The sequence below is a fragment of the Scardinius erythrophthalmus genome (genome assembly GCF_964197995.2).
Source record: "Scardinius erythrophthalmus genome assembly, chromosome: 17".
In the NCBI taxonomy this organism is placed as follows: domain Eukaryota; kingdom Metazoa; phylum Chordata; class Actinopteri; order Cypriniformes; family Leuciscidae; genus Scardinius; species Scardinius erythrophthalmus.
In genome coordinates this window covers 6,237,171-6,263,552 of record NC_138237.1, presented here as the reverse complement: position 1 = coordinate 6,263,552, position 26,382 = coordinate 6,237,171, and the positions used below count along the sequence as shown (strand labels likewise).

The following is a 26,382-nucleotide window of genomic DNA, read 5'->3' as shown; positions in this document are numbered from 1 at the left end:
TATAAAAATCAGAAAATTAAAAAATTACACACACATATATAATATATATATATTGGATCATCAAAAGTCAGCAGCAAAGACATTGATTAATAAAGTGAGATTAAATACATAAAGTATATTTGTGTAATTTAACATTTAATTATTGCAGTTCTGTGTTATTTTGTTATTCTGTATTTCACTGTTTTTATTATTTTCAAGGAATATATATATATGTGCTATATATAGTGCTGGTCATATTTATACTCTTTGCAGTTTGCTGATGATGCAAAAACGCACTGTATAAGCGGTAATATATCACACACACACACACACACACACACACACACACACACACACACACACACACACACACACACACACACACACACACACACACACACACACACACACAACAGCCCTGTAGTCTCTGAGCACTAATGTCTTCTAGCTTCTAATGCAATTACTCTCTCTCGGCTGTAAGAGGCCGTTGGGGACACACAGAAACATCACCACAGAGACCAAAGTTATTACATCCTTAAAACCTGCGCACTCACAGCCTCTCTCTCTTACGCTGCATACTATATCCATCCTAAACATTATACAAGATCAGAAATACTGTGTCCTAAATGATAGTATACTGGGAGTAAGCCAAATGTGCTCAGACGGTTTCATGTACACTAATATCTCAGAGCTCAGGACACACAATGGTAGACTCAGTTAAGTCTCATTTAAAAGTACAATGTTCATCTCAGATTTTTCTCCTAAAATTCCTTAGAGAAAATTACTCAAGTAAGTCAGTACCCAAGTGAAAAACCCCTATACCAAAATGTATTTGAAATAGAAGTATTCTTCAAATCCATTAATATATTTACTGACATATCGTTTGAAACTTACTGATATAAATATTTGATATATAACTTTATGTGGAGTACTTCTTTATTGCACAATGCACTTTTTTTGTTATTAAAAAACAAACAAAGCCCAGTTGAGAAAAAGTAATGCAAAAAGTTACGTACTTTCCATAAAAAGTAACTAAGTAATGAAATTAGTAACTTTTTTAGGGAGTAAAGCCATATATATATATATATATATATATATATATATATATATATATATATATATATATACACACATACACAAAAATAAATAAATAAAACAAATGTAAATAGATTTCATATATAAACCCTAAAGGCTGAGTTCATTATGTGGCGTCTCACACAGATGCGTTTACTCCAGACGGATCAATATCTGGCACATGTGCTCCGGATAAAAAGGGAGCAAGTCTGGATCACTTTTTGGCAGAGGCAATAACACTCATTACAGGGCCCCAGCGCTCTGTGTGTGTGTGTGTGTGTGTGTGTGAGAGAGAGGAATAACCCCACGGGTGCGTGTTTATCAGTCACCATAGAGAATCTCATTATATAGATTATGTGTGTAATAGAGTGTGTTCATGGACCACTGACTCTAAAGAGACACACCAGCGCAACACAGCGAAATATTCACTGCAGCTCCAGCTTCCATCACAAACCAGCTTAACCAGAGCTTAACAACTGAACATTGAATATATTTATGGCTATAATACTTATAATACTTAATTGAGGAACAATGATCATATTAACCATCACAGATGGCATCCATGTAGATAAAAACTAGCATAGACCAGCTGACTTAACAATAACAACCAGCTAACAAAAGACTAGCATCACCTGTCTAAAAGTAAAAGTTTCTACTTCAAAAGTTGGAGGACGTGCAGAACACACACACACACACACACACACACACACACTGTCTGAAGTCCTTCACCTGCCTCTCGCCCGCTCCTGCAGTGATGAAGGCATTGCGGCAGAACCGTTTCAGCACACGCCACTGCCTCCTGACCACAGAAACAGTGCTAAAACAAGAGACGCTAATCAATTGACCTCAATTACCAGCACAGTATCTCGCAGAACACCAGCAGTCCCCGTATATATCTGCGCTTGTTTACACTCCCACGGAAAATTACCCATCATCCTCTCATAATGAGATGATGAAGGACAGAGAGGCTTTCTGTTCAGCAGAAGAGCACGAGAGGCTTCCCAGAGGATCCGTTATGTGATATCAGCACAGACATTTGTCACATTCTCAACAAATTGCATCTTGTTCGGTGCTGATGTGTGATATGCTAGCAGGATAGCAGAATTTTGCTTAAATTGAAAACAAATCTGAAATGGTGTCAATGCAAAGCAGCCGTACAGATCACTGTTTCTACTGTTTAAGTAGAAGTACTGGTTAAGGGCTGGATATAGAGATGTACTGGAGCTTTGTGATTGGTCGGTTGGTGCTGTCACTCACCATAGTGTGGTATAATGGCCCAGGCCATGGCCGAGGCGTAGATCCCGCCCACCATCCAGAACATGCAGAGCCAGCTCAGGTGTTCCCCACGCTTCTCACGGGCCAGACACTCCGCAAAGTACGAGAACACGATGGGAACCGCCCCGCCAATCCTGCAAAGGAGTGTGGGAAATCAAGATTTATTTTCATTTCTTATATATATTTTTCAATGAATCATTTTTATTTATTTAAAAAATAACATTTGCAAATATATTTTTAGATTTATTCTAGTTTTTGAAAGAAGTCTCTTCTGCTCACCAAGGCTGCATTTATTTGATCAAAAATACAGTAGTGAAATATTATTACAAATTAAAATAGCTGTTTTCTAAAAATATATTTTAAAATGTAATTTATTCCTGTGATCAAAGCTGAATGTTCAGCATCATTACTCCAGTCTTCAGTGTCACATGATCCTTCAGAAATCACTCTAATATGATGATTTGCTGCTCAATAAACGATCAATGTTGAAAACAGCTGTGCTGCAGAATATTTTTATGGAAACCTTGGTACATTTTTTTAGGATCTTTTGATGAATAGAATGTTCAAAATAACAGCATTTATTTGAAATGCATTCTTTGGTAACATTATATATGTCTTTACTGTCACTTTTGATCAGCTTAATGCATCATTGATATTAATATATATATATGTGTGTGTGTGTGTGTGTGTGTGTGTGTGTGTGTGTGTGTGTGTGTGTGTGTGTTCATTATTAGCTTGCTTACATCGATTAATTTAATAAAATAATCCCCGAATAAAACAAGTATCAAAAATGATTGAAGGGGATTCATTCACACAGGATTCCTTTGCACTGTTTTTAACACCTACTAAATTACATAAATAAATACATAAATGTGAATACAGTTCATCAAATAAAATCAGCAAAGTTAAAAAATGAAAAAATTGTCTTATGCTCTTCCTTTGTGATGCATCTAGCTATTTTTGGGCCTCTACTGTGTGTTGCAGTCTGCGTGACCTCTGACCCCCGGCTTCAGACGCTGATTCAGTCTGGAGTCACTGCAAGGCCACGAGACCACGCTCAAACTCAGTTAGCAATACAACCCTCTCTCTCCTCGTACATTACGGCTCTTTGCCAGGAGGTTAAAACAACTGTGACATTGCAGAAGTGCTTGAAGAGAGACAGAGGAACAGTGTGTGTGTGTGTGTGTGTGTGTGTTATTCTCAGACAGCAGACATGATGGAGTTGTGCTGTATTCCTCTGTATTCAGGATATTCCTACACCATATTTCCAGCTTCTGAAGTGGTCCAATAATCAGAAGATGATTCAAAAGGAGCAAAATGTCAATGCTAGTGTGTGTTTTACACACTTTATCTGGCTCTATAAACACTTGCAAAACAGATTAACTTATCATGCACCATTGACTCACCGATGCATTCATTTGCTTAACAATAACTGTTTATTATTAACTACTTGCATGGCAAAATACATCCATATCACATCAAATCAAAGGCTGATTTCAAGTCTGGTCCAAATCATATGCATAATTTACTGTTATTACTATGGTAAAACATAAAACACATAAAATTATAAATACCAGTGGGAACCTTGGGATTTTCTTTCAATCATGTCATTCCAAACCAATAAGACTTTTGGGTTACACTTTATTTCGATAGTCCACTTTAGACACTCCACTAACTATATCTTTGCACCTACATGTCAACTATCTCTCATTAGAGTATTAGTAGACTGTTAGGTTAGGGTTCGGGTAAGTAGAATAAACTGATATGTACTTACAAAGTTACTTATAGTCAGTAGAATGATTGTTGAGGAGCATTAAAATAAAGAGTTAGCAGATATTAAGCAGACAGTCTACTAATACTCTAATGACTGCTAGTTTACATGCAGCTGCAAAGTTACTTATAGTTAGCAGAATGTCTGGTGGAAAAAAGAAAGAAAGTGGACCGTTGAAATAAAGTGTTACCCAAAAATCTTACGGGTTTGGGCGAGTAATCAATGGCATAATTTTATTTTTGTGTGAACTATCCCTTTAAGAACGCTCTGAATAACCTTTCCCACACTGCATTAGCTAAGTAAAGGAAAGATCATCAAAGCCGAAGATGGATGGTTTCCTCCATTCATCCTCATGGAATATGAGCGAGAGACTCACCCGAATCCCGAGAACATCCTGCAGAAGAGGAAGGTGCCGTAGCCCTGAACGAAGGACGAGAGGAAGGAGAAGAAGCCGTTGACTGACATACACACCAGCAGACACTGCCGTCGGCCCACCTTATCTGACAGACCGCCCCAGAAGAACGCTCCCACCATCATTCCCAGATACACCACACTGCCTGCAGAGGGAAAAGCAGGAGGTCACCATCATCATCATCATGAAACCACATACTACACACACACACACATTCTTGTACATCTATCTTTGTGAGGACATTCACTGGCACAATGCAGTCTCTAGCTTTTCACCCTTACCGTACCCATCACAACTAAGGCCACGTACACAATGCAGCTCAATTCGGTTCAGTTCACCTTTTAGTGCTTAATCTCGTTCTGTACACACACAGTTAAGTCATTTGACGACCGCATTCTACAACCGAATTAAAGGGGTGGTTGATTATGATTTCACTTTTCTAACTTTATTTAGTGTGTAATGTTGCTGTTTGAGCATAAACAACATCTGCAAAGTTACAACGCTCAAAGTTCAAAGCAAAGGGAGATATTTTCTATTACAGAAGCCGCTTTTTAAGGACTACACGAGCTTCCTCCCGGGTTAGTGACATCACAAACCCTAAAATTTACATAAACATAAACCCCTCCCCCCATATTCATGACAGAATATGCTAATCAATGACTTGAAGATAGTTATCTCCACATAAATTCATCAACTAACCATTCAGAAACGTCTTGTTGCTTCTACATGTTGTCACTTCTTCATCTTTATCCGACTCCGGTTTGAAAATAAAAGGCTAAAAGTGTTTGAAATGTTCAGTGCGTGTCTGCGCGAGGTAATCGGAGCTGCTAACACACACACAAGCTCTTGAAGCTCCGTCCTCTGTGCCGGGAGCAGCAGCTCATTTGCATTTAAAGAGACACACACAAAACGAGTGTGGGGTATTTTGAGCTAAAACTTCACATACACACTCTGGGGACATCAGAGACTTATTTAATATATTGTGTTATCTTTTTCTGCTGTAAATTTGGGCATTTTAACATGGGGGTCTATGGGATTGACTCTCTTTTGGAGCCTGTCTCTAGTGGCCAGTCGGTGAATTGCAGTTTAAGTCACTTCCGTGTCGGATTCAAGAGAGAGACCGGAAAGTTGCCGCTTGATTTTAACGTAAATCAGAGATGTTTCTCTCTTCTGCAAGAAATCACAGGGAAAGCGGTACGAGCTTTGACTCATTCATGTTGCCAGATCAAGCCAATAAACTGAAATAAATCCAAATACTTTATGCTGAAAATAAGACCAACATTTCACGACCCACACCTGCTCACTTTAATAACTCCATAAACCTGATCGCTTTATGAGCCAAGCTTAAACAACAAGCTCAAAACTCTAATAATAAGTGGACGTGGCAACACTGCAAATTTAACTGTGACATAAAAAGAAATGTTTCAATGCCTCAGATGTTTCTCTTGCAGTTTCTCTGTATAAATAAAACAGACACAAGTGAGTCAATGGTCATTCAGTAAGAAAGAATATAGAGATATAAAATGAATGTGCAGACAGTTTGAGACTTTGTTGAGATCTCTTATGAAACAGAAATTCTCCATTTGATTTGCATTTAACCTCACTTCTGTCTAACAACTGAGATAATAAAGAGATCTCATTAGAGATTTTCCCTATGTGGTCAATAACTGCAACATAAATAACACACACACACAGCTGTTATTAGTTTCATTGATCCGTTTCCATCACCCCGAGCCACAGTAAAGTTTGAAAGGGCACATTTAAAGGGACAGCTCACCAAAAAAATTGAACACACACAAAGATTTATTGTCATTATCTAAATATTTATGAGGTTTAATATTCTTTTGTGTTTCGTAGAAGAAAGAAAGTCATACTGGTTTTGATCGACATGAGAGTGAGTAAATAATGACAGAATATTCATTTTTAGATGAGGAAAGTTTAACCAGAATTGAAAGTTCATCTCATATTGTTCGAAACCTGCAACTTCTGGTTGTAAAATGCTTCTGACGACAAACAGTTTTGTGTGTTCACATTTTGTGTGGAATGCAGCCATCCTAAGACAATATATAGCTAACAAACACACCTGGGCTCAGTGAATAAGAACTGAAGATGATCTACACCAGGCTTTTATTCACTCAAGATGTGAAATGCTTTGACAGAAAAGATAACAGGAATATATCAATCATTGTTCCTTTATTCCAGCTGTGAGTTCAGAAGGACGGGTTGATCATCACTCATTCCATCCAGTAAATACACACACACACACACACACTCACACACACACACACACACACACACACACACACACACACACACACACACACACACACACACACACACACACACACACACACACACACACACGCACACACACACACAAATATATAACAGAATAAATCCAGTCCTGTCCACTCATTCAGGATAAAGTAATAAAAATGCAAATTTATGTTGTAGAATGTAAAGTGAAGGCCATTTGATATGCACGAGCTCGACCAATGAAAACACAGAGGCGCATCTCTGTCTATCTTTCAGTGCTATTTGGTGTTCTTCATCCCTGGCGTTCTCTCTGAGAGTATGAGGAGGAGTGTGTGTTATCTCGCTGTGCAGACGTGACGGGCCGCCCTGGTCATCCATTACTGTCAGACAGCACTGAATACTGCGGCTCGCTCTCGCTTTCTAGACCGATGCGCTATATTCAGCAAAAGAGCTGCTTTCATAGAGCCACATCTACAGTATTACAGTCACTGATCTTTCCATAAAGCACTTTAATATGTGCTATATTTTTACATACAGTATATATATATACATAATGTGAGTAAAAATACTCTACTAAAATTCTCTACTACAGGAAAAACTATAAAAAAGCTTTCGGCTGGAGCTTTAGCGTATTAAAGTGCCCCTATTATGCTATTTTAAAGGCTCCTAATTGTGTTTTGGAGTCTCCTACAATAGGTTAACATGTATCAAAGGTCAAAAACATTTTTTTTTTTATAATATACATTGCAGCATCATTTCTCAGAGTCTGAAAACTGTTCGATGAAGGGTCTCTCGAAAACCCTCCTTTCCGAGAGCCTACTCTGCTCTGATTGGTCAGATGGCCCAGTCTGTTGTGATTGGTCTACTCAGCTCTGATTGGTCAGATGGCCCAGTCTGTTGTGATTGGTCTACTCTGCTCTGATTGGTCAGATGGCCCAGTCTGCTGTGATTGGTCTACTCTGCTCTGATTAGGTCAGATGGCTCAGTCTGTTGTGATTGGTCTACTCTGCTCTGATTGGTCAGATGGCCCAGTCTGTTGTGATTGGTATACTCTGCTCTGATTGGTCAGATGGCCCAGTCTGTTGTGATTGGTCTACTCTGCTCTGATTGGTCTGATGGCTCAGTCTGTTTTGATTGGTCTGCTCTGCTCTGATTGGTCAGATTGCCCAGTCTATTGTGATTGGTCGACCGCTTACTATGGAAGTTTTTTCCTAACATAATTAAAATGAAAATTAAAATGCTTAAAAAGATCAAATAATAAATCAAACTCTCAAAACTCTCAAAAAACTCTTCTCGAACTTCCGGCCTCAGCGATAACTACAGTGTTTGAGGGCAGGGCAAAGCAAACTTTTTTCGCCGGCAACCAGTGAATTATGCAATGGTATTATGCAAATTAGTTACAAACATACATAGGTTCGAGCAGGAAGTGAGTTACTGACGACTCGTTTCAGGCGGTTCAGAATCGATTCTCTTTTCTTGGAGACGAAAACTCCATTTATCCATTAATGTGCACTTTGATCTTTCACAAATATTCACAAACAGCTTTATTACACACTACATGAAAGGTTATACCTCCCAAAAAAGCATAATAGGGACACTTCAAACATGCATTTTTTGTAATACCATACATTAATTGTTTGTAAATAGTGCACTTATAACAGCTTTTACAAAATTTCAGGTCACTAAAATAGATTTTTCCTTCATATTTTCTCTTGATTGTACAGCCTTCTCCCCCTAAAGATTTCTCTCATTTGGAATGTATTTCAGTGAACTGCATGATCTACATGTCAAAGCTCTCATTATTAACATCCCAGCACTCAGTAAGTAAAAATGAGCTCCTGCGGAGTTAAATTTCCTTATCTCTCGTTCTGTCTCACAGACTGATTTGAGAAGCGCTCATAATTCCCCTGATCCTGTCACTGACAATCCCATCGGAAACCAGCGTGAGCAACAACCAGAGCGAAACGCATGACTCTCAACAGAAACAAGGTACAGGGACTGGAGGAACATTTTACAAACTTCTTTAAAAAAAAAAATCTTAACTTCTTTTTGTGAATCTGGCCCCTGATTTGCTCCACCAATCAGAGTGCAGGACAGGAGAAGAGTGGGCGGGGCCAGACGTCCGTTACAGAAGCTCTAGACAGATAAAGACGAATCGGTAACACTTTACAATATTGTTGATTAGTTAACATTAGTTAATGTATTTACTAACATGATCTAACAATGAGCAATACATTTGTAACAGTATTTATTCATCTTTGTTAATGTTAGTTAATAAAAATACATGTTAATTCACAGTGCATTAACTAATACAACCTTTGATTTTAATAATGTATTTGTAAATGTTGAAATTAATATTAACTAAGATTAATAAATGAAGTATTGTTCATTCTTAGTTGATGTTAAGTAATGTTAACTAATGAACCTTATTGTAAAGTGTTACCGACTAATCTAGCTTGATTACACAAGTGTCAATCCTGATAAACTCAAGCTGAGACTCAAATCACACACAGATATGTTTTTCAGATCTGATCTTCCACAGTAGATTTCCGAGCGATGACGTGATCTGTTTGTTCAGTGGCAGAATCTGCTGTATCTACATCCACCGCTCTTGTTATGACGCGAGTCTCAACACAATACAGGCTGAAAAACTGGATACGTTGCCTCTGCTGATGTATATCATGACATCACACACCGCACACATGGGCAGAAAGTCTCTTGAAAGCCTATTGTAAAGATAATACATAAAATAAAGGGTTTCATTTTGTATTTGACAAAATAACGTTGTAAATTGACACACAACATTATAACCTTAAACATCCGCGTCTTTGACGTCGAACGATATGTGCATACTGTATTATAAAATTTTGTTTGGGTACAACATTAGCTTCCTCATATAACATTTCACAGGTCTTCAACACTTAAAACAATAACAGATCTGTACTCACATGACTTCGATCTTCACTCAACCGCTTCAAAAGAGTTTAGACAAAATTCAATTCTGTCATTGTCCTCCTGTCACATGTGGTCGCGGTCGTGGCTCGCTAGTTTGCGTTACGCCTGCGACAGACTGTGTGATTTCATCAATCCTATAAGGTCATTACAAATCACACCGTATGACAGGGATCTAATAAACTTGGGTACGACATGTATGTAGACTGTACGATGAAGACACCTATTGAATCGTAAGACGCAAGTTAGAATAGAAGAATAAAACGTCATCAGCATGTGCAAGTGGTAAACAAATAGAGCAAGATCAATCGCAATTGTGGTTTTTATGTGTGCTGAAAAAAAAGGAAGAAGCGAAAGAGGAGAATATAGACGTGGTCATGGCTAGGGAAAAGAGGTCAACTCTTTTTTACCATATTTACCATATCGGCCATTTTGACTGTCGGCCATTTTGAATTTTGTGCTAAAATGCTGTATTTTAAGAACGCATGAACGGATTGTTACGAAACTTGGCATGGGTCATCAGCACAATGTCCTGAAGGAGCGTGAGAAGTTTCGAAACAGCGCCGCCTAGTGGTGATTTTTTTTTTCAAATGCTTATAACTTTGGGTGTGGTCGACTTATTTTCACGAGACTCATCTAATTAGACTCCTGAATCCTTGCCGAGTCCTACGATACCAAACATGCTAGGTTTCGCCTTACGGTTTGTGTAGCATTGTGATTTAGAGCTTAAAAAACATTTGGCTATATCTTCGAAACCGCTAGTCCGATCGAGACGAAACCACCGTCAGAAGTTTGGAAACATAGGTCGATAGTTATACGCCAATGCCCAAATGCGAAAATATTGATAGTAAGGGGTAGTAAAATTCAATCAAAGTCAGTCATTTTTTACGCGTTTTTTCATATAAATGTCTATAACTCCGAAGTAAATTTAGATATTTTCACCAAAATTGACACACATATGTATGGGCTCACTCTGAGGACACATAAAAAAAATGGTGGGACTGAGCCACTTGGTGGCGCTATAATAGAACAAAACATGAAATTCCCAGTTTTGTGAAATAAAATGCTATACTTAACAAATGCATAGGTGTAATATTACGAAACTCAGAATGTGCCATCAGCACCATCCCCTGAAGGTACTCAAACGTTATAACAACATTTCTAAAAATGCTAATAACTTTTGAATAAATCTGCCTATTGAAATGCCACTGGTCTTAATAGATTCCTTGGGTCAAGCCGAGAACATGGATACCAAGTTTACCTTATTTGGCCGAACTTCCTATCCGCCATCTTGATTTTCAACTCCTCCTGGACCGTTTGTCCGATTTTCACCAAAATCGAATCGTATCATCTCCAGACTGTGCCGACTAAAAGTTATGGATTTCGTGTCGATAGACGAAACCGTTTTCGTATAGCACAGCAGCAAATTTGAGGCATGATGCTAAAAGCACTATTCAGGCTTTATCTCTGCAATGCCTTGACATATTGACACCAAACTTTGTATGTGTCATTGTCACTTCACTCTGACCACATCACATCAGTTTTGTAACTGCGCCACCTATTGGTCGAAAGTGATAATCCATTAAATCATATTTTTATTACTGTTTCTATGATTTTTCAGCCATTTCACCTAAAATCCTCTTTAAATGTCTTTAATTGCTCATTGTTGCAGTTGGTCTGACACCTTCAGCCATGTTGGCATGTCTTGTCATCTGCTTGCGCTTGGCCCCGATAATTGCTGCTGGCAGCTATATTTGTAATATGATTTGCTGCTCAAGAAACATTTATGATTATTAAAAACAGTAGTGCTGGTTCATATTTTTATGGAAACCATAATTTTTTTTCAGGATTCTTTGATCAATTTAATCCTTGCTGAATAAAAGGAATACATTTATTTTTAAACAAGTGTATATATATATATATATGCATTTAACACACACACACACACACATTTGAGCTTGAGCTGTACAACATCTGATGTTGCTGATACTGCAGTATGAAAGGATGGAAAGAGAGAGGGAGAGCAGTAAAGCGTGAAATCAGAAAGTGTCGGGCATATTACAGACGCCTCTCAGGGGTCTTTCAGTAGAACAGCGTCTCACCTCTCATCTCTCCATCTCTCCATCCTCTCTCTCTCTCTCCAACACTGGGAATGTGATCACCGAGCTAATGGACACACTGAATTACCCACATCACATTTACTGTACCCTTCTTTCCACCCTTTCTTTCTTTCTTTTTTTCTTTCTTTCTTTCTTTCTTTCTTTCTTTCTTTCTTTCTTTCTTTCTTTCTTTCTTTCTTTCTTTCTTTCTTTCTTTCTTTCTTTCTTTCTTTCTTTCTTTCTTTCTTTCTTTCTTTCTTTCTTTCTTTCTTTCTTTCTTTCGTTTTTGTAACGCACATATTGTTTCACATATTTTTTGTATCCAAGCAAACAAAAATAAGCTCTAAAAACATTTTGTTAATGTTTCCAGTAAGTAATGAAAACGCTATTTCTGAATGTTCAAAATGTTTGAACAAAGGTTTTAAAAACGTTTTTTTTTTTTTCTTCTACGAATGTTAAGAGAACATTCCATTTAATCGTTTTTCAAACATTATGGAAACGTTATTTTTTTTAAACGTTCTCTGAATGTTCTGGAAACAAATAGTAACGTTTAAAAAAATGAAAAGAACCTCCAACTAAACATTCCATGAATTGTAACAATAAAGTGATTTGATTTTCTTTGATTTGGTTTTGTTCTAACGTTTTGAGAACCTTATTAAAGACCAGATAACTTTGAACAAACATTCTATTAATGTCTACAATTGTTTATAACTTTGAGGGAACCTTGATAAACGTTCTGAGAACATTCCCTGTTAGCTGGGATCTTTCTTTCTTTCTTTCTGCTTTTAAAAGCGTGATAAACGTCGGTGTGATCTCTTCACCAGCTCAGGACAGTGCACGCGTGTGTATTCACAGTGGACTTACGTAACACACACACACTCTCTCAGTTGCTTGTGTGATTGACGGCTCTCTTTATCTGGGAGTGGGGAATATCTCCATCCGCTCTAATTCATCGATCGGAGTTATTGATCCCGAGTGCATGCGGACCGCAGGCCAACCGTGTGTGTTTAACAAAAAGATCCTGTGTGTGAGTGTGTGTTCTCGGAGCATCATTACAGGAAAGAGCCGTCCTGGACGAAGAGGACAGGAGGAGGAAAAGAACGAGTGATTACAGAGAGGGAGGGTAAATAAGCAAGCTTTACTGCAGGGGAAGAAGAAGAAGAGGAGGAGAATGGGAGAAGAAAGAGAAGAGATAATGGAAGCTCTGCGGCAGTGTGTCTTTTCTGTGCCTCGCTTTTCATTACCTGAACCGAACCTCGTGAACGACACACACACAATACTGAACCAAGCCACAAACTCACACTTTCTTATCAGATTGAACTTTTTTGGTATTTGGCAAATCAAATGTTTCTTCACAAATGATAAATGCTATGCTGATTAAATAATATATGATTAAATAATCCATCAATTGTTCAATATTTATAATAGTAGCAGAGTACTGTTCACATCAAATTGCTAAATATTTGCCTTTTTATTGCTTTAGAATTTGGTATGAAATATGATGATTAAATAATCCTCTTAAAATGTGATTTGAAATGTTTGAATTATTTAATATTTACAATGGTAGTACTAAAAAGTACTATTATACTATATACTATTATTATGAAATAAATATTAAAGGGGCGGGTGATTATGATTTCACTTTTCTAACTTTCGTTAGTGTGTAATGTTGCTGTTAGAGCATAAACAACATCTGTAAAGTTACAACGCTCAAAGTTCAAAGCAAAGGGAGATATTTGCTTTTAAAGAAATTGCTTTTTAACAAACGGCTGGTAGGGACTACACCACATTCCTCCCGGGTTAGTGACATCACTAACCCTAAAATTTACATAAACCCCACCCCCGGAACACGATTTATAGATTATCAAGACAGAATAATGCTAATCAATGATTAGAAGATAGTTAACTCCACATCAGCTACATAAATTTAAACATAAACAAAAAAAGTTTTTGAAATTTTCAGGACACAAGCTCCACCCCCTGTGCCGGGAGCAGCAGCTCATTTGCATTTAAAGGGACAGACACAAAAACGGTGCGTTTTTGCTCACCCTTAAAAAGTGACAATTTTAACATGCAATATATAAATATCTGTGGGGTATTTTGAGCTAAAACTTCACAAACACACTCTGGGGACGTCAGAGACTTATTTTACATCTTGTGAAAAGAGGATTATACCACCCCTTTAAATAGCTCAAATAACAAAACTATAAAAATATTGAATGGAATAAACCAAAGTATATTTATAGTCAACATTACTCTTTTGTTTCTTAAGAGGTCATGAACTGCTTTAAAAAAAATAATTATAATGCTCTTCAAGGTCCACTTATTTCACATCAAAAAACATCCTAATTTCGAAGTAACAGAATATTTTCTATCCTGTTTTTGACGCTCTCTTTGAAACACCACACTCAAGACCTGGAAGAAAACTCCCACTGATATGACTGGGTAACAGTTTTACATATTAAACAAATTGTTTTGAAAAGCCAGAGTCTGATCCTGAATCAGAAGAACAAACCTAAACCTCAAAAAACAAAAGATACTCCAGTCTGTGACAGCTTGGTAATAAATCATCTTTATACAGTATTTATTCCTTATGTATTTGTGTGGTAATATTGTATTTTATTTAGGGCTGTCAAATTTAGCGCGGTAATAACGCGTTAACGCAAAATCATATTAACGGCACTAATTTTTTTTAACGCTCGATTAACGCAGCGCGTATTTAGTTTGACCCGTGACCCAACCCCTAGTTGGAGAAATGGAGATACACAGTGTTGGCAACTTAGCGACATTGCAGACCCCTTTAGCAATTTTTTCCCTTCAACAAAGCGCCCAAACTCTCTCTCTCTCGCTCTCTCTCTCTATCTCTCTCTCTCTCTCTGCGTCTCACGCGGAGGAGCAGCGCTTTAATTCAGTTAAACACAGATATTATGTTGCTTCTCTAATTTTACAAATATAGCCGAAATCAGAGCATGGATATTAGCTTATGTGTATTTGATTTCACCAGACGACGGCTCGATTATCAGAATTTTTGTGCAGATTAACGTCTTGGAAGGGAGAGCTGGTTATGTTTATTTGGTCACGTTTCAGTCACCATTTCAAATTCATTCCGTTGTTTGACAACAGAAACAGTAAAATATACGTTTTATTGAGAATGTATTGATAATTTAGCTTCATCAAAATGGGCACAGAGAGAGACAAACTACAATGTAATAATAAATGCTAAATGTACATTTAGCATTTTCAGAAGAGCTGCCCTGTCATGCAAAAATCTAAACATTTTTGTGTTAGTAAATTGCTCAGTGCAAAGAAAGAGAAGTAATGGGGACCTGGTATTTCTTTGTTCTTTCTACATGTGTCTAATAGACATGAACAAGTTCTTTGAAAAACATCTATGACCTTTGAAACATGTCTCGTCTTCATGCTATATTGACTATGGTTTTAATAATAAACATACATTTGCATAAAGCATCTATATTTATCAATGCCCACGTTGATTAGAGTATTACAAACTTGAAAAGTATAAATTTAAGGTATATTTAGAACAAATAAAAAATGTGCGATTAAATGCGATTAATCGCGAGTTAACTCATGACAATCATGCGATTAATCGCGATTAAAATTTTTAATCGATTGACAGCCCTAATTTTATTACATTATATTAGAGCTGAAACACTACAGAAAGGTGAATGTACCGTGGTTCGTCGTGCTTACATTCATCACTCATCGTTTTCAGTAAAGTGAGTACATCTCATATGATCTGTAACACACAGAGCAACAGTGACACATGGTAAAAACACTGTTACTCACACTTACACTTACATTACTGTCAGATCCAGTATAGTCAACACTGCATCATCTTTTATTTTCAGTCTCTCTGAAAAGCCTTGTTTAAAAAACGAATCTGCAGTGAAATGAGCAAGCAAACAGAGCCGATCTGGAACCTTGTTAAAGGTTCACCCACGCTTAGGATCACAATGAACGCCAAGCAAAGAGTGGGTTTTTCATCCTGTAATCCTCAGAGGAATCTGTCGTTTAGTAATTCTGTCTCGTATTTACTACTGTGTGACAAGTGTGAATTAGTGGGCGGGGCTAAAGAGGCAATGATGTAGAAGTGGGCGTGGATCTTTTTCTTTCGCTGCTCTATGACATCATACAGAGAAATATTTCCGAAACGAGTCGTTTTCTGAGTTCGGTTTCAATAAAAGCTGTTTTTGGACTAGTGAGGAAGTTTTGAGTTCTGAAATGTACAGGATATTCGTATAGTATGATGAACCTCTTATATGTCAAAAGATCAAGGAAAATTTGATTTCTCAATTCATGACGCCATTATTATTTTTTTTTACCATGATAAATGTAATGCTGCAGAATTTGGAATGAAATATGATTAAATAATCCACTTTTAAACGTTTATTTGATTTATTCAAATTGTGTAATAGTAGTAAAGTAATGTTAATATTAAACTATATATTTAATATAATTTATAAACATTAAATATTATACAACACTTATTATAATAAATATATATTATAATTTGTATATATTTATGATATAATAAAATATACTTATATATTATTTTATATATAATTATATTATTTATAAAAATATAAATAAATAAATATTAATATAAATATTACAAATATATATATATAATTAATATAAATATGAATATTGTTAATATTAAATACATATTAAATATGATTATATTTATAAACATTAAATATTCTATAATACATATTAAATACAATAGCTATACAAATATTAAACTAAATATACCTTAATGGCTTGATCTTGATTTTTCTCTCAGTTGTTTTCCAGTCATGATAAATGTAATACTGCTTTGGAATTTAATATGATTAAATAATCCACTTAAAATTGTATTTAAATTATTCAGTATTTGTAATAGTTGCCATAGAAAAGTACTATGAATATTAAATAAGCAAATATTAAATATTATATAATAACTATTAAATAACTATAAAGACATTGGCTTACACCCAAACAGATTCGGATCGGATCTTCTGTCAGATAACATCTCCAAAATGTTAAATACCTTTTGACTAGTAACCAAAAGTCCAAATCATAGTCTCTGCTGCACCAAATTAACTGATATAAATACTAGTGTAGAACATTGCATAGAAACTGTGTCTATTCCTCGTTTAGTGCGATCAAATAATAAATCTACTGCAGGATCTAGGAAAAATCTAATTGTTATTAAAACAGAAAATGTTGCTATTAGTAAACAAAAACAATTTCTAAAGCTAGGTCTTTTAAACATTAGATCACTCACACCTAAGGCAGTTATTGTAAATGAAATAGTCACAGATAATAACTTCGATGTACTTTGCCTAACTGAAACCTGGCTTAAACCAAATGATTATTTCGGTCTAAATGAGTCTACTCCATCAGGATACTCCTATAAGCACGAGCCCCGTCTGATTGGTCGTGGCGGCGGTATTGCAACTATCTATAGAGATATTCTCAATGTTACTCAGAAAACGGGCTATAAGTTTATTTCATTTGAAGTACTTGTACTAAATGTTACGCTCTTAGATGATGAAAAACATCCCTATTATCTTTAGCCTTGGCTACCGTATATAGACCACCAGGGCCTTACGCTGATTTCCTAAAAGAATTTGCAAATTTTCTCTCAGATCTATTGGTCAATGTCGATAAAATATTAATTGTTGGAGATTTTAACATACACGTAGATAATCAAAATGATACGTTAGGGGCTGCGTTTATAGACTTATTAAACTCCTTTGGGGTTAAGCAAAACGTTACCGGACCAACTCATCGTTTTAATCATACACTCGATTTAATTATATCACATGGAACCGATCCAACCGATATAGATATCATTCCGCAAAGTGATGATGTAACTGACCATTACATGGTAACTTGCATATTACGTACCCCGGTAATATATCATGCTGCGCTGCGTTATCGATTAGGCAGAACAATCCTTCCATCCACCATAGATAATTTTTCAAATTGCTTATCGGATCTGTCTGAGCTGCTGCCTGAACCTAAACAAACAGATGAACTAGACGAACTAACCAGCACTATGAGCACCATTCTCTCTGGAAAATTGGATATTGTTGCACCTATGAGACTAAAAAAGGTCAGAGAGAAAATTAAAGCACCATGGTACAACAATACTACACGTGTTCTAAAGAGAGAAACCCGTAATTTAGAGCGTAAATGGAAACAAACTAATTTAGAAGTTTTTAGAATCGCTTGGAAAGACAGTACGTCACGCTATAAAAAGGCCCTAAAAGCGGCCAGGGCTGAGCACCTCCGCAAACTAATAGAAAATAACCAAAACAATCCTAGGTTCTTATTTAACACCGTGGCTAGACTAACAAATAAACAAGCGTCACCTGAACAAAATATTCCGTTACAGTTTAGTAGTAATGATTTCATGAATTTTTTCACGGAGAAAATAGAAAACATCAGATCCACAATTGTAAACGTTCAATCTTCAATCGCGCCTTATAATTCAGCCTTGATTATCACCCCGCAAGAACAATTACAGTGCTTTACAACTATAGAACAAAAAGAGTTAAATAAACTTATCATTTCCTCTAAAACAACAACATGTTTATTAGATCCCATACCAACTAAACTATTGAAAGAAGTGTTACCTATAGTGGAAGAGCCTCTCCTCAATATTATTAACTCGTCTTTATCTTTAGGTCATGTTCCAAGAACATTTAAACTGGCAGTTATAAAACCTCTCATTAAGAAACCACAATTAGACCCAAATAACCTAGCAAATTATAGACCCATTTCAAATCTTCCTTTTATGTCCAAAATATTAGAAAAAGTTGTGTCTGCCCAACTGGGCTCTTTCTTGCAAGAAAATGACACCTATGAAAAGTTTCAGTCTGGGTTCAGGCTGCATCATAGCACTGAAACTGCGCTCGTTAAAATCACAAATGATTTACTCTTAGCTTCTGACCAAGGCTGTATCTCAATACTAGTTTTACTTGATCTTAGTGCTGCGTTCGATACTATAGATCACACAATACTCTTAGATCGGCTACAAAACTATACCGGTGTTCAAGGACAAGCATTAAGCTGGTTCAGATCATACCTATCTGACCGCTACCATTTTGTCTATTTAAACGGAGAAAAATCGATCATAACTCCAGTAAACTATGGAGTGCCGCAAGGATCTGTGTTAGGCCCTCTATTATTCTCAATATATATGCTGCCACTTGGAAATATTATAAGGAAACATGGAATTAGTTTCCATTGTTATGCTGATGACACTCAACTATATATTTCATCACGGCCGGATGAAAACGCTAAATTATCCAAATTGACAGAGTGTGTTAAAGATATAAAAGATTGGATGACGCACAATTTTCTTTTATTAAATCCAGATAAGACAGAGGTAATACTTATCGGTTCAAAAAACCACCCACAAAACCTCTCACAATACAACTTTAACATAGTAGGGTGTCCTGTTACTTTATCCTCTACAGTAAAAGACCTGGGTGTTATATTAGATTGTAACTTGTCTTTTGAAAATCATATTTCATATGTTACAAAAACAGCCTTTTTTCACCTTAGAAATATTGCTAAGTTACGTAACATGCTATCAGTTTCTGATGCAGAAAAGTTAGTTCATGCATTCATGACCTCGAGACTAGATTACTGTAATGCTTTATTAGCTGGTTGTCCTGCATCCTCAATAAACAAGCTACAGTTAGTCCAAAATGCCGCCGCTAGAGTTCTTACTAGATCAAGAAAGTTTGACCATATAACACCAATTTTATCATCACTACATTGGTTACCTATAAAGTTCCGTATTAATTACAAGGTATTGCTACTGACTTATAAAGCCCTAAACGGCTTAGCTCCAGTTTATTTAAAGGGTTACTTCAGGATTTAGCATTAAGCTTTGTATTAGTAGAAAACCTGTAGTATTTTCGAATTACCATGCTTTCCCCCCTCATATCCCCCTGAGAGGAGAGATTTATGTATTTTTTGTCTGAAAAAAATCCTCCGATGACGCAAAAATCGTCATTTTGCGTCATCGGAGGATTTTCTGTCCAGAGGCTAAAGACTACAGCCAGTAGATGGCGTTGTTCCGCATGTTTTCAGCCCGCCCATAGAGGGTGGGATCTCACTCACAGAATGTACACAGTATCAGCCGTCTTTCTTTGGAAGCTAAGCTAGCATGCTCTTGTTCTGTGGAGAAAGCTGAATAATAGGAGAAAGCTGAGTAAGTAGGGGTTACCATCTTCCTTTTCCCGGACTTGTCCGGCGGGCGAGACTGTTAAAAATGTCCGGGATTCGGCTTTTGCGTTCTGCGGTCGCCATTCATTGTTTACATGCACACCTCTCGTTTCAATCTAACTGAATTAATTCCGATCGGTGAATCTGACTGTAGTGTTTACATGAACGCTAAACAAGTGATTGGTTGGTTGATGTGCGTTTTAACATTGCTAAGAAAATTCCCGCTCCTCCGTGAGATATGCGAGACCCGGCGCGTCTCAGTAATGAAGCCACCGGCCTCGCGCCGTTCTCCCGCGGCCGTCAGCCTCGTCCTGCTCGCCACAGTAAACATGATGAATGGCGACTGTAGAACGCAAAAGCCGAATCCCGGACATTTTGGGTCTCTAAATCCCTGGCAAACTCATCACTTACTTAGGCTAGCCTTGTTGTTTTCAACTGTGCTCTCTAACCGGTAGGCGTGGCCTCCTAAGGCAGCGAAGCAAGTGCATTCTGGGAGTTGTTGTCTTTCATCCACATAAGCCAAAAATACATTTTCTGGCTTTTCTCAGTCTAGAAAGCTCCAAATTCAAAAATTTCTCCACATTTCTTCTACTTAAATGACCTATTTTAAATACACATTCATCTTCCCAGAGGTGAAGTATCCCTTTAACGGATCTTCTATCGCCCTATAATCCATCGCGCTCTTTAAGATCACTAAATTCGAGGCTTTTGGTCATACCTAGGATATCCAGATCCACCAAAGGAGGGAGAGCATTTTCACATTTAGCTCCAAAACTCTGGAATAGCCTTCCTGATATTATTCGTTGCTCAGATTCGCTCTCCCAGTTTAAAACTAGATTAAAGACGCATCTCTTCAGCCAGGCATTCATATAATATTTTAATCTTACAGTTAAATCCGGTCTCTACTTCATAAACGCCAGAGGAGAACTGGCCCCCGACTGAGCCTGGGTTCTCCCAAGGTTTTTTTTTCTCCATTAGGTCACCTGATGAAGTTTTTCGGTTCCTTGCCACTGTTGCCTTTGGCTTGCTCAGTTGGGGATACTTAAATTGATTAATCGATTCAACAGTGCTATTGATCTGCATTACCAAACGTGGATGTTTTACACCAGAAACAAACACTGATGTACTATTTTATTTAATACTGTGAAGCTGCTTTGATACAATCTGTATTGTGAAAAGCGCTATATAAATAAAGTTGACTTGACTTGACTTGACATTGAATAAAATAGACGTCCAAGTATATCTATAGTCAACATGAATTAGTTTGTTATTTTTGTCCCATGATTCTGCTTCTGTCCAGTGAATGAGTGGTAAGACCACACGTCTTCAGAAGAGGACAGTTAATCAAGACTAAGTGCAGAGTATTGATCAGAGAGAGAGAGAGAGAGAGAGAGAGAGAGAGAGAGAGAGAGAGAGAGAGAGAGAGAGAGAGAGAGAGAGAGAGAGAGAGAGAGAGAGAGAGAGAGAGAGAGAGCAGAGGGAGAAGAAACTAGAAATACTGTTTTTGATTTATCTACATAGATACACCATAACTCTATATGTGCACGAATGCAACAAACAAAAAGAGCACTGTTCTGAGATATGCCATAATTAGTGTGATAAAATCCAGAAATGAGCTCTACACTGTGCTTGACAACACCAAGAACCATAAAACTACTGTTACACCTGCATATCACACAGACATGATGCAACAAGTTTCATTTCTCTGTCCTCGCTGAAAGGAAAAATGCTGCAAGATGCAACACAATAACACCAATCGGAGCATATTTAATAATTATGCATTTATTTCAGACACAACAGGCACGCAAAAAAAAAACAAGCTTGTCGTGGTTAGGACAAAGACACTTCATTTGATGAGACTATCATCATTCCCACAAACTCAAAACACTTAAATAGTAAGTCTCTGTTGTGCAGAACTTTGATTTGATTGTGCAGAAATTGTTCATTTTCACTTGATTATTTAAAAAAAAGATCTTGAAATCATAAATCCATATTTTTTTTAAAAGACAACAGCATTTCTGAAAAAAAAAATTTCATATGGCCTTATTATTGTAAAAAAAATGTTTGTTGATGTTTCATAAAAAAGTTTATAAATTCAATTGATTAGACACGTTTTTTGATAAAAAATTACACTATTCAAATGGAATACAGAAAAATGAATACAGAAAAAAATAGATTCCAGAAAAAATAAAACGAAAAAAATTTGGGGATTACCAATGTCACAAAAATATGATAAAAGAAGCCAATTTTTAAATAATAATTAATAATAATTGCATTTTCTACTTAAATGACCACGATAAACAATTATTCTGCCAAGTAATATAATGCATTTGTAACTTAGCCATAACGACCCCTTTATAACGTTCAATAAAAACTTAAATAATAAAATAAACAACATGACAATGATCTGGAGAACATCAGCTCTTTCATTTCATTTGTCTCCATTATATCTGCATATTATTATAGATAAATACTTACATAAGAGGCAGAGTGAAGGAAATACACACACACACACACACACACACACACACACACACACACACACACACACACACACACACAGCAGCAGCTCCTCTTAAATAGGCTCAAATCTACCCACACATGTGCTGTACCTGCTGCCAAGACAATAAACTCATCCGGACCCAGAGAGATCACTGAATAATACAACAACAGTCTCTACCCACACACACACACACACATCCAAAAACCATCAAACAAGCACGACACAGTACGGTATTGCTGGCAGACGCCACCCAACCACCCACATTACACACACACACACACACACACACACACACACACACACACACACACACACACACACACACACACACACACACACACACACACACACACACACACACACACACACACACACACATTACACACACACACACACACACACACACTCATTACAAGAAAAAAACCCTCCCTCACATCAAAGGGCGTAAGAAAGCATCTTGTCGTCTTTACAGCGTGTGACTGCAGAAGTGTGTGGGTACAAAGACAGAGATGAAGAATAGAGAATCTGGTGCGCTTCACACAGACTGGATTTACAGACAGCAGAGGTGATCTCAACACGAAGACCACTGCAAACGCTCCAGTATCTTCAGCTGAGTATGTGCTAAGAGTATACCAGAATGCACTGCAACACGCTTGTGGAAAAACTTTATATCTAAATATACAAAAGCATCATTACTCCAGTCTTCAGTGTCACATGATCCTTCAGAAATCATTTTGATATGATGATTTGATGCTCAACAAACATTATTACCGGTGTTGAAAACAGTTTTTCATGCTTCATATTTTGAGGAAAACGTGATTATTTTATTCAGGATTCTTTGATGAATAGAAAGCTCAAAAGAACAGCATTTATTTGAAATAATAATCTTTTATAAGTAACATTATACATTTCTTATTCTGTCACTTTTGATCAATTTAATGCATCCTTACTGAATAAAATGATTAATTTCTTTAATAAAGAGACACAAAATGATTTAATCAGTAGTGTACTTAAAGTCAATTAAATCCTGTATCAATAACATCAATCAATAGTAGCATAAAATGGCTTTTCTCTTTGATGGAAATAAGTGTTGTGATGTTATTTCCATCAAGAGGAGCATCAATGTTTGCTCAAGATCTTATATTGTCAATGCAAGAGTCCAGCGCTCTGTAAAGTCTCCTCCAGCACATCCCAGAGACTGTCAATCAATTTAAGATCTGGACTTTGAGGAGATAATTCATGTGTGAAATGATTCTTCATGCTCCTCACAACTATACTCTCACAATCTGAGCCTGATGAATCTTGATATTGTCATTCCTACAGTACATGTGTGTTAAAGAAATGAAAAGCTACACTCTCCATCAGTTAGGGTTAGAAGAACTGTTGGCAAACACATAACATGCTAGACAAACAATATTTAGGGGTGTAACAATATATCGTGTCACAATATATTACAATACAAAAATGCAACATTTTGTATTGTGGATAGTGACAATCTGTATTGTGTATATTCACCCAAAATACAAATTACTGTGTGAGAAAAAATTCAAGTTTTCAGAGTTTTAGTGTCAGTACTACATTAAACTACTATATATATGTTGAATATGATGTATAATAATGCAATGGGGGGATATTTGTGGGTCCTGATAATGTCAAATGTCTGATGTTAACAGTAAAAAGTGTCCTACATTATTTTATATATGTGACCCTGGACCACAAAACCAGTCGCACAGGTATATTTGAGGCAATAGCCATCGATTTTTCTTTTATGCCAAAAATCATTATGATATGAAGTAAAGATAATGATCCATGAAGATATTTTGTAAATTTCCTACCATAAATATATAAAACATTTATTCTTGTGAGTGAATGCAGCACAATCGTGAACATAAATGCACAACTTTAAAGGACATTTTCTCAATATTTAGATTTTTGGTGTATAAATCTCAATTTAAAAAAAATGACCCATAAGACTGGTTTTGTGGTCCAGGGTCACATATATCAAGCCAGTGACAGAGTGCAAGCATATTCGTCTAAAATAATTCAGTATTTTCAGCTTCAGAATCATGAATATTGTTATTCTGGTGTCCCGATTGTCCTGTGCTTTGGGTTTCCAGCACAAGTCCAAGCCTATTCATTTACACACACAATGTAACATCAAATGTAACATTTTAATCAACAGTAAAAAAAATGTTTAACCTTTTACCAAATGTCTTGGAGTATCGCACTAATATCATATCGTGAGTATGTATCGAATCGTGATATGAGGGTATCGTTACACCCCTAATAATAATCACTGCAATAATGATCCAATCATTACCATTAGACTCTTAAAGGATTAGTTCACTTTCAAAAAAATGTTGCTGATAATTTATTCACCCCGATGTCATCCAAGATATCCATGTCTTTCTTTCTTCAGTCGAAAAGAAATTAAGGTTTTTGAGGAAAACATTCCAGGATTTTTCTCCACAGAATGGACTTCAATGGCAACCAACGATTCCAATGTCCATGAATCGTTGGTTGCCATTGAAGTCCATTCTGTGTAGAAAAATCCTGGAATGTTTTCCTCAAAAACCTTAATTTCTTTTCGACTGAAGAAAGAAAGACATGGACATCTTGAATGACATCGGGGTGAGTAACAGCAAAAATTATTTTAATAATTTAATTTAATAAAAATATTTAAATCCAAACAGCGACTTTTGTTTTTGTGATTCAGATCAAATATCCAAACTAACTGTCCAGTTTCAGAGTGTAAAGCACGCTGTCAGTGTCTTGTGTGATTGTTTGATCACTCACCCAGCCACCCGGCTCCTGAGTTGGGCACACACATGTCAGTCTCAGCGCTGGGCAGCACGAAGCCCACGACGAACACCTCCACCCCGTCAGACATGAGCGCCAGGCCCAGCACGAAGAACAGCTGCCACTGGAAGCGGCCGTGTCCACACTCCTGGATGATGAGCTCGTACTGCTGCGCCAGCTCTTCCACATCCGCCTCTCTCTCCTTCTCCAGCTCTCGCTTGTCCTTCACTCCATCCACCGCCACCTGGCCCCGCCCCCCTGAAGCCCCGCCCCCCGCCGGCACGCCCTGGTACTCGCCCTCGTAGATCTCGTCCTCGTCGTCGTGGCCCTCGGTGGCGTCGCTGGAGCCCTCGTCCTCCTCTCGCTGAGCGCCGCCGTCCTGATAGGTGTAGCCGTCTTCGTCCGCACCCTCGTCTTCATCGTTCTCAAAGCGGCTGTAGTTGCGTCCCGAGGCGTACTCGTCCGAGGCTCGGTCCACCACTTTGCTGACCTTCTTCACGGCGTGCCGTTTCGCCACTTTGGCGATGTCACGAGCGCCTTTGGCCAGAGACGTCCTGTCTCTGTACGGGTCCTCCATCTCCACTGATGCTGATGGTTGCAGGAGTCAAGCGGGAGTTTTAGAGGACGAGTGTAAGTTTCCTGAAGGCGGGTTTAGAGACGGACAGACTGAGGTGGACAGGAGAGTGTGACGTTTCCTTCTGACCGCTTCATTCACTATGGGAGAAACAAACACAGGCAGGGTTTCATTCTGTGCAAAAGGGAACACAATTATAATTACTAATTCACCAAAATATAAGCAAACATTAAATAAATACAAAAATACAAAAATATAACTATATATGTGTATAATTTATAAAAAATATATTTAAATAAATAAATTAATTAATTACTTAAATAAACACAATTTTATACAATATATATGTGTGTGTAATAAAAATAGGTATAACCAAAAACAAAATGATTTTTAATTATTTATATTGTTAAATTAAATATATATATATATATATATATATAT

At 37.1% G+C, this 26,382-nt stretch overlaps 1 protein-coding gene across 1 annotated transcript in view; it reads right to left on the bottom strand.

Moving 5' to 3' along the window:
* The window catches only part of LOC308705525 (synaptic vesicle glycoprotein 2C), a gene marked incomplete at both ends in the record, with an annotated part of 45,292 nt that extends 19,348 nt beyond the window's left edge, over window positions 1-25,944 (bottom strand). The window contains 3 exons of the mRNA XM_081390569.1: window positions 2,311-2,462; window positions 4,476-4,652; window positions 25,361-25,944. Of these exons, the coding sequence (XP_081246695.1) occupies window positions 2,311-2,462; window positions 4,476-4,652; window positions 25,361-25,944 (913 nt within the window). The remainder of the gene's footprint in view (window positions 1-2,310; window positions 2,463-4,475; window positions 4,653-25,360) is intronic.
* Between the last annotated feature and the right edge of the window lie 438 nt (window positions 25,945-26,382).